Source organism: Camelus bactrianus, chromosome 34 (assembly GCF_048773025.1).
Source record: "Camelus bactrianus isolate YW-2024 breed Bactrian camel chromosome 34, ASM4877302v1, whole genome shotgun sequence".
NCBI lineage: Eukaryota > Metazoa > Chordata > Mammalia > Artiodactyla > Camelidae > Camelus > Camelus bactrianus.
In genome coordinates, this window is record NC_133572.1 from 3,672,536 (window position 1) to 3,682,705 (window position 10,170).

The window sequence follows — 10,170 nt, forward strand, 5'->3', positions numbered from 1 at the left end:
CCCGCACCCGAGAGAGGACTGCGTCTCCAGGTTGCTGGCCACGGGTGAGAATGGGGGTGGGCAACGGACATTTCGGCCGTAGCTGCCCAGTAAAGCGACCGACCGACTGAAGGGGCACAGGACGAGGGGCGAGGGCCGCACGTTTGCCCCGGCGCCCCTCGGATGCTGCGGCGGCCGCGGCTCCCGCCGGGCTACGGCAAAGGCGACCTGCCGCATTCCCAGTCGGGCTCTCCGCCGACTCAGCACCGCCCCTGCGCCAAGCCGGCCGGCCAGGTAGGGTGCTCCCCAGTTCGGGGCTGCAGAAGCGGGGCTTGGGGCGACGGGTGGGGGAAGCCAGGGGTGCGGGGATGCTGCCTGGACCTGGAGCTCCCCCAGCGTCTCTCGGCGCTTTTCCGATCTCTAGTTTAACGAAGTTGTAAACAGATCGGCTGTTGGGCAATGGGGAAAGTGGGATGGACGAGCCCCAAACTCGGATTTCGGGTGTCTGCGTGTGTCTGTCTGCGTGTATGTGATAACCCTAGCCAAAGTCCCGTGCTTCCTAAAAAAGCTAGAGGTCTGTGCTCTTCCGTGTCTGTGGGTCCGTCCCATGTGAACGCCTCTGATCTACCCCCGTATCACTTTCTATTTCTCTGCAGCGTCCATCGATTGCCCCGGTGGGAGCTTAGAAGGCGGCAGGCGAAGAGGGCTAGGAGGGGGGAGAACCAAGGAGAAGCAGAGGGGGTGGCAGGCGAGGGGATCTGCTGAGCTGGCTCTACAACGGGTCCTAGGAGGGCTCGCGGAGGGGAGGGGAGGCCAGGGTGACCCCGGAGCGATGGCCGGGTCCGCTAGAACAGCGCTGAGTTAAGGCCACCTCGGAGCAGGAAGAAACATCAACCCTCCCCCACACCCCCGACCCGGCGAAAAGCTGCACCCGGGGCTGCAGGCGAGGGGGATTCCAAACTGAGGAACAGGCGGGGCGGAAGGGGCAGTACTGAGGAGCCAAGTGGTGGATCTCTCCACCTGCCGGCTTGAAAGCCCCGCCCCCTGGGAGCGGGGTGACGCGCGGGTCCCCCCCACCCCGCCTCCCTCGCTCCTCCCCAACCCGGGTCCGCCCCGGGTCTCCCGCCGCCGCCCCCCGCTTCCATCATGACGGTGATGCCGGGAGACAACGTGGACGAGGCTTCGGCCGCCCCGGGCCACCCCCAGGACGGCAGCTACCCGCGGCCGGCCGAGCACGACGACCACGAGTGCTGCGAACGCGTGGTCATCAACATCTCGGGGCTGCGCTTCGAGACGCAGCTCAAGACGCTGGCGCAGTTCCCCAACACCCTGCTGGGCAACCCTAAGAAACGCATGCGCTACTTCGACCCGCTGAGGAACGAGTACTTCTTCGACCGCAACCGGCCCAGCTTCGACGCCATCCTCTACTACTACCAGTCGGGGGGCCGGCTGCGGAGGCCGGTCAACGTGCCGCTGGACATGTTCTCCGAGGAGATCAAGTTTTACGAGCTCGGCGAGGAGGCCATGGACAAGTTCCGGGAGGACGAGGGCTTCATCAAGGAAGAGGAGCGCCCCCTGCCCGAGAAGGAATACCAGCGCCAGGTGTGGCTGCTCTTCGAGTACCCGGAGAGCTCGGGGCCGGCTCGGGTCATCGCCATCGTCTCCGTCATGGTCATCCTCATCTCCATCGTCATCTTTTGCCTGGAGACGCTGCCCGAGCTGAAGGATGACAAGGACTTCATGGGCACCGTCCACCGCATCGACAACACCACGCTTGTCTACAGTGCCAACATCTTCACAGACCCCTTCTTCATCGTGGAGACCCTCTGCATCATCTGGTTCTCCTTCGAGCTGCTGGTGCGCTTCTTCGCCTGCCCCAGCAAGACAGACTTCTTTAAGAACATCATGAACTTCATCGACATCGTGGCCATCATCCCCTACTTCATCACCCTGGGCACTGAGATAGCCCAGCAGGAGGGGAACCAGAAGGGCGAGCAGGCCACCTCGCTGGCCATCCTCAGGGTTATCCGGCTGGTAAGGGTTTTTAGAATCTTCAAACTCTCCCGCCACTCAAAGGGCCTCCAGATCCTGGGTCAGACCCTCAAAGCTAGCATGAGGGAGCTAGGGCTGCTTATCTTTTTCCTCTTCATCGGGGTCATACTGTTCTCCAGTGCAGTTTACTTTGCCGAGGCGGAAGAAGCTGAGTCGCACTTTTCCAGTATCCCCGACGCTTTCTGGTGGGCGGTGGTGTCCATGACCACCGTGGGATACGGTGACATGTACCCTGTGACAATTGGAGGCAAGATCGTGGGCTCCTTGTGTGCCATCGCTGGTGTGCTGACAATTGCCCTGCCCGTACCTGTCATTGTGTCCAATTTCAACTATTTCTACCACCGGGAGACGGAGGGGGAGGAGCAAGCTCAGCTGCTCCACGTCAGTGCGCCTAATTTAGCCTCTGACAGTGACCTCAGTCGGCGCAGCTCCTCCACTATCAGCAAGTCTGAGTACATGGAGATTGAAGAGGACATGAACAATAGCATAGCCCATTTTAGACAGGCCAGCATCCGAACTGGCAACTGCACCCTAGCTAACCAAAACTGCGTTAACAAGAGCAAGCTACTGACTGATGTTTAAAACAGCCAAGCCAACACACTAAAAAGCCCCCCCACTTAGCAGCTTGAAAGACTTAAGACACCAAACAGAACCAAACCCCGAGTGACCCAGGTCACTCTTTGTAGATACTTCACTAAGTAGTCTTTGAATGCTCTATTTAACTGTCAATGCGTTGTGGCATTGCTGTTTGGGGGTGGCGAGCTTTCAGGAGCCATGAAAAAAAGAAACTATTTTCATTTGATTAAAAAAAAAAGGGAAAAGAAAGTGTATTTTCTAAAACTGGTTTAAAATAACTCAGTCCATGAACTAGTCTAGGTAAAATAAGATTCATATGCTTCCCCATTTTTAATCCCTGTTGGCTTTTTCAATTTTTTTTTTCCTTTTAACTAAGAATCAGATGATCACTTAGGAATACAATTAAAATTTGCATGGGACTCCAAGATGAAATCTTTGCAGACTGCACAGCACACTGAAGGCCGTGCATCAGGGGTGTTCTGTGTAGCATGATATATGCCCACTGAAACAGGCAGCGGACAGATGTTTTTATTCTGATCAACAGAACTGCGTATTCCAAGGTGAAAAAAAAAAATTACTCGAGACTGGTTCACAAAGCACCTTATAAATCTGATACTGGTCCTGGTCTGTAGAGATTTTCCCTCTGCCCCATTCCCTTCTGATTCAAACTCTTCTCCAAGAAAAAAGATAACTGAATGAAAGTCACTGGTTCATCTGCAGTGCTGCTAAGATTCTCGACTGCAGAAGCACCCAGTGGGTCTTTTCTCCCCAGTCCTGCACCCTGACCCCTGGCCTCAGAGCTGGATGCAAAACCTTAGCCTCCTTATTGCAAGAGAGCACAGGTGGAACCAAGTGTGCGCATGTTTGAATCTGACCATATTTATTTTGTAATCGCATGCCAAGAACGTGAACTCAGACAATAGGGGATAAGCTTACTTTGGAATTGACTCTTCTAAAAATAGATCCTTCTTCATTTGCATTCACCAAAAGTGCACTCCTTCATTTATTAACTACTTTATTAGTAAATAAAGTACTGTATTTAAGTCCATATGTTAGTCCGATGGGAACAGTAACTTTTTGGAGCTCAAAGCATGTTCTCTTATCCAGCATTATGGCCTCTTTGATTAAGATGTACCTTGAATTAATTAGTGCATGATTAATTTAATTAAAACATTAAAAATTAATAAAAATTACAAGTTTGCGGGACAAAGGGCCCAAAAGAAATAATGGGGGGTGGGGGTGGGGGGCACTCAGTCAATTTTCCTGCCTTTGCTCAGGGAAGTGTCAGGTGTCTGTGCAGATGTAGGCAGAGAGGGGACCAATACGCCCATCCCTTAAAGGGAAGCTCTGTGGAAGACTAAGATATATAGCAACACGTAAGAACTAAGCATTCTTTTCTAGCTGAAGATAAACACAAGCAAAACAAACAAACAAACAAACAAACAAAGGTGCATACTGCATGTGATCTGGTGCATTCTTAAGATGTAAATGAAAGTGTTTATCCATCGTATGCATCCAAAGCAGAGCTGATTTCTTTTTGCAGTCCTGATCTGAAGTCCTAAGACTTCACCTCCCTTGCCCCCACCTTGAGGCTCCCTGAAGAAACTCAACCAATTGATTTAATAGTTGCTTTAGTGCCTTTATCCTGTACCCACAGCGAACTGCAGAAAGTGCCTCCATTAACCAAGCTGAGAAGTTATGTAACAAAAGGGAGGAAGGGTTGGGGCACAGATCTTTGGCTTTTCCTTTTTCCACCCTCGCTGTCTCCCTGCACGCCATGGGGACCCCGCACCGTCCGGCACCCGGGACGGGAGACATCCGAGAGGGGCCTGCCTCTCTCATCCACTGGACTCAGTCCCTTCGGCAGCGTGACTGACGTGGGATGGACACTGGGGCCTGAGACCCATCTTCGAATTGGATGAGAACTGTGAACTGGTTTTCCCTTCTTCTCCACCAGAAGCCAATATAAACTCTTGGGGAGTTTGTTTCCTCTTGAGGGTTGCTCTGGACAAGCCAGGTTTCCTCGGGGCCAGCCTGGCGGTCCCTGCACATCTCTGCGCTCCTCCTCTGTCTGCCACAGCACTTTGGCCACCCTCTGCCACCCGATCTTTGCAGGCATCATTGTGGATGTGAGAATGCTCCATTCAGAGCAACCTTCCCTAGACCTTGTCTCCTGGCCCCTCCTTCGAGTATTTCCTACGATGCTCCTGGGATGGTCCACCTGGTAGCCACTTCGCAGGTTGAACATCTAACTTCTGTCGCCCCTGGCACCCAGGCCAGAGAACGGTGGGGACCCTGTGCCTAGCTGAGAGAAAGCCACATCACACCGGCCTCTGGAGGCCAGCAGCCGTCCACCTCCAGGGAGGCACTCACAGCCTTTTGAAGGGCCCAAAGTGGGGATCCTCATTCTGCATTTAGCACGCGGCTGCCTGCTGCCCAGCGCCTTTCATCCCTGCCCTGCTGCTTCTGGAAATCTTCCCCGTGACTTCCCTCCCTCCCCAATCCTACCTTAGAACTAGCAGTGAGGCAATAAAGCACCAAGCTGGAGTCACACCCAGGCTGACTGACTCAGTGGAAAGAAAGAACTTGAACGTGTTCTTTTCCTGTGCGGCTTCTCTGAATCTGGAAGAAGGACAGGACACATGCCGTGGAAGATGGGGCGAAGGACAGCACAGCATCTGACCTCCCTGCAGTGTTTCCTTCTGGTTTCGACCTCGACTCATCCTGGCTGTTTCTGTCCCACCTGCTTATAAAACGGGGAAAAAGTGTCAACCTCCCCCACAGCTCCAGAGAGTATCTTGATCTTTTATTTAGACTTTGAGGTCGAGGACACACAGAACTTGAAAGGCTGCACTCTGTCAACAGCAATAATCCGCTCAGTACTGTGGGATGGTGGGTCAGAGGATGAGAACAGGGCCCCAGGACTGAGAAGACTGGCTTGGGCCCCCGGGGCCCGCTCTCGCAGCGCCTCGCTGCCCCGGGCGGGCCCTTCCGCATGTGTCACCGGCAGGAGTGCTGCATGCTGCCGGCCTGCCGCCTGGGTCGGGGAGGAGCTGTTGTTACGAGTCTGGGTGGTTTGGGGAAAATGAATGCTGCTTATCCATCTGTAGCTCTTTGAAACCAAGTGAGGAAGACTGGAGCACAGGGACGGTCTGTGTAGCACAGGCACGCGCCGGCTGGCAGAGCTCTCACCCCTTTGCACAGGAATGTGCTGAAATGGTTTTGTAGACCTGAAGGTGCGCTTAACAAAACTGCCTACTATGGAGTGGCTCTCCTTGGATTTCCTTCCTTATGTTTATGTGATCAGGCTTTGTACCTTTTCGTCCCCTTCCTAGGTCTTGAGCGTTCACGGCTCATGTCTTGAACACTGGTTTTCTCCAGCAGGGGAAGACTTCTGACGCGCCGAGAGCCATAGCCCTGCCCTTCCGGTGTACTGAGGCCCTAGTTCAATAGGGCGGCAGCGGAGGGGCTGGGTCACACCAGGGCTGCTAGCCTTCCCAGAATCTCGGAAGTGGTTAACTCACCTCGAGGGATCTGAATCAGAGAGACCAAAGACATTAATTTCCTCTGTCCTCAGATTCAAAGAAGACAGATTGTAGCCAGGAGAGGATTTTGTGTTGGCGTTGCCTCCTCCCCATCTGCGCGCAGCCCTCCCTCCCCGCCCCCTTGAGAGCTGAGTTCTGATGATCAGTGAAAATGGTTCATTGTGTCAGTGAGTTGGCCCAGCAAGATCCAGCACACCAAGAGCAGACCCTTCTCCTGGAGTGTGGCCGAGGGACAGTCACATTTCCAAAGTGAGACTGTCCGGTCAGCTTAGATTTCACTGTGGAGTCTTGACTCACTTGAGAATAAATAAAAATGGTAAAGTGAGGAATAGATGTCTTTAAGTAAGAAAGAGTTTGGTTTAGTCCACCGAGGGCCTTCTTCGTGTTGTGTGTGGTTACAGATTTTTCAAATGAGTGAACATCTGACAACCCAGTAGAAATCGTTTCCCAATCCTCCCATTTACTAGGAGACCTCAAAACACATGCGTTTCAAACATTGAATTCCTTGTTCCATAGATGGGACTGAACCGAAGGAGAGGGCAAGTGCCCCCTTTCTCCCAGGAATGGCTCTCTCCTGGAGAGGTGAGAGTCAGTGCATGGGAACCATCCGCAGCATGAAATTGTTAGCATATAAACTGCTAAACAGCCATTTTATCTTCCCGCTTTTTTGAGAAAGGATGGAATCTTTCAATGTTTATGTTTGTTTTAAGAAGACCAACAAACACACCTTTTTAAACCAGACACAACCCAAGTTAATCGCCATCTCAGGAGGTGGCCTCTCATCCACCGTGCGATGCATTCGCGCTCGCATTTATCCCGTGGGATTTCAGGGTAAACTCGAACATGTCCAGCATGACTCAGGTAGACCTTAGAAGAACGTGCACTACTTATTTTTGTAAAGACTCGAAGAGGAGCCGAGTTGTTAACCAAAACCGGTCCGTTGCCTTGGGTCACTGTGCAAACTCATTCAGGGTATAGATGTAAGGCTCGGAAATCTTGGGAACAAACGCCAATCTCTTTGCTCAGGCAAAATGACCATGGGCTTTCTTGAGAAGCCCAGGTGCATGTACGGGGTGAAGCTCTGCTGTCCTCAGGACCATTAGCTTTCAGGACATTAGCCCGAGTTGCAGTGACTTTCATTTAGGGGCTAATGAGGGGTTTACTTTTTATGACACGAGACTTCGAAGAGGAGAGAAAAGTTTTGTACCACAACCAGGGAGGAAGAAGAAATGGTGTAAGGAAATAAAGCAAAATGAAACACAAAGCCCTCGTGAAATATCCCAGGTCCGAGTTCCCTCCTTTCCAAAAGCTCCAGACACACCTTTCTTCTCTTCCGTGCGCTGTTCACTCAGCGGCTGTAAGTAGGAAGGACGGGCTTTATGTGACATACCTCTGCTATTAAAGAGCACGTTTCACCACGGTTAAAGATACCAACTGAGTAGTCTTCAAGTGCACCATCAGGACAACAAACCATTTAAGCTGAAACAGCGCTATTTCATGTGTTGAGTTGGCCAGTTGCTTACGCCTTGAGTTAAGGACGTGTCCCATTGGCACCTGCTGTGCATTCTCCCTGCCCTAACTGTTGACTAGGTCGGGTAGAGGACGTTGAATGTTACGAATCGAGAGCCTGATTGAAGTGCATAGTTTCCATCTATGCAATTTTACTTGCTTCTGTCACTTTATGATCTGTTCATATTCGGCATCAATTAAAGATAATTTTTAAGGATCTTATCAAGGAACATCTTGACTGGTTATTTGTCTCTTGTTTAAAACAGTGTTTCAGAAACCCTTTCTGGGGGTGGGGTGTCTCTTTAAATAACATGGTGAATCCAAGATATAATTGAAGCAACCTCACTTTCTTTGAAACTCATGGACTCTTTCTTCAGTGCAACACCGCGGTTGAATTTTAACAATACCTTTGCAGTTTGGTCTCAGGTAGGCTCCCAAGTAGAGGGGGTCGGAATTTGACCAGTGGGGATCAAACTTGGAAAAGGGGAAAAGAAATGAGGCCCAAGGGAGTAAAGCAATTGATTATATTTGCTTAAATTGTTTTTGATTTGAAACTGTATTCTTCGTTTGCCGACCAAGCTTTACAGGAAGGATAGTGGTGTGTGTGTGTGTGTGTGTGTGTAATAGCGCCGTGGTCTGGCATCCAGTAGCTTGACAGTTACTCTGTGGTGTTAGAAGTGATTTTGTTATGTCAGAGCGCAGTGATCCCAAACTGTGCTTCACAGACGCTTTCCCCGCATAGTTCTATGTGTGGTTAATATTTCTTTCTTCCTATTTATTTTAAAAATGATGCATTGATACACTTTTTTTCATTCTTCCTGAGATTTAGAGATTCTCTCTCCTTCCTTGTGACTATCACGTTTTACACAAGCTCTTTGACGCTAAAGAAAACAAGGTTCCATGCTCGGTGGCAGGTGTCTGTCCCATGCCAAACGCTTTGGGGGGGCTGGTACGCCGTCCTGGAATTGGATTGCACTGTGAGAGGTTCAAATGGTAAGAGTCGGAGACAAATCTTGCTTTTGCTGTGGAAGTTCCCACTGAAAGCAGATGATGCTGCCCACCATTTTTCTGTTGTGGCTGGAAAACAGGCAAGGCTGAGCTCTGGCCGAGAAGGGTCCGAAAGAGCTAGAACCACATCAGTGCGGTGGGCCCACGAGCCAGGGCACTCACAGCCCCGAGGGTGCTTCTCAGAGCTCTTCTTGGAGCAGAGGCAGGCAGAGCCAGGTAGCGGCAGGGGCAGGGCGACCCCGGAGTGTATTGTTGACAGAGCTTCAGAATGAAGCCAGGCTGGTTTTAAGGGGGGCCAGGCAGAGGAGTCAAGAACAGAGGTCTGACGTAACGCGACGCGAGCTCCTCTGCCTCTGGGTCGGGAAGCTGGCTGAAGCTTCCTGCCATCAGTCTAGACTTGCGGAGCCCACCAGGCCTGAGGGTGGGGGGAAGGCGAGCCCTGAGGCTGGGCAGAGTGTGCCCCATGGCAAAATCCTGTGTGGGTAAGACAGCGTGGTCATGCCTCAGGACTGGAAAGCAGCCCTTTGAACCAGCTTAAAACCAGATAATCAAAAAATTCTACTAAATTAATTGAATCCAATATACCTTAGATTAAAAATTTTTTTAATTAATTTTTTTGGGAGGGAGATAATTGGTTTATTTACTTTTATTTATTTTTAGTGGAGGTACCGGGGATTGGACCCAGGACCTCGTGCATGCTAAGCATGCGCTCTGCCACTGAGCTATGCTCTCCCCACTACCACTGATTTTTAAGATGCACCCTTGTTTGACACATTTGTAAGAAAGAGAGAACTTTGACAATTATGACTGGCCTTTACATTGATTCATCCTGGTTTTAGAGATGTAAGAACGTAAACAGAACAAAACAAAAGGAATCAACATCAAATCACTATGTTGCACACTTGAAACTAATTTAATACTGTAAGTCAACTCTACTTCCATAAATTTTTTTAAAAAAGGAAAGAATCTTCAAATTGATGAACTACAGGGGTTCTAATGCGTGTTCCCCTTTGTTTCCTGGTGTGACAATAAGTCTGAATTCTAAACCCATTACGGAGGGCAGTTTCTTGAACCCTGGCTAGAACCTTTAGGTCTTCTTTGAATTACCTTCTTATGCGACAGTGTTTTCGCTCAGCTCTGGCCTTGACTTAGGCTTTGGGCTGATACCTTTTGGAGCTCCCTGTCTTTATGTTGTTGGGCGTCCAGAGATCATTTACCTTAGAGGGCCTTAGATCGCGTTCTGTCTGAATGGTTATTAGCTGGGGGTGTGCTGGAAGGTGGAGCGTCATATGGCAAAGAAAGACTCGTGAGCTGTGCTGAGGGCTGTGGGCTCTTTGAGGCTTTAAGTTGCTCATATATAAAAAGGAAATGCAAATACCGCGTAGGGTTGTGTGGATTAAATGAGATAAGTTAGCACGGTCCGTAAATTCGAGCATGTTCCATGAATGTGAGATATTAAGAGAGATGTTACTATACGAATTATAATGGTGAGCGGAGGAGC

At 50.7% G+C, this 10,170-nt stretch overlaps 1 protein-coding gene across 1 annotated transcript; it reads left to right on the forward strand.

Moving 5' to 3' along the window:
* Positions 1–679: 679 nt before the first annotated feature.
* KCNA1 (potassium voltage-gated channel subfamily A member 1) lies at positions 680–7,883 on the forward strand. Its single transcript, XM_074357536.1, has one exon. It carries the CDS (start codon positions 1,126–1,128, stop codon positions 2,611–2,613), a length of 1,488 nt encoding a protein of 495 aa, XP_074213637.1. The 5' UTR covers positions 680–1,125; the 3' UTR covers positions 2,614–7,883.
* The last annotated feature ends 2,287 nt before the right edge of the window (positions 7,884–10,170 follow it).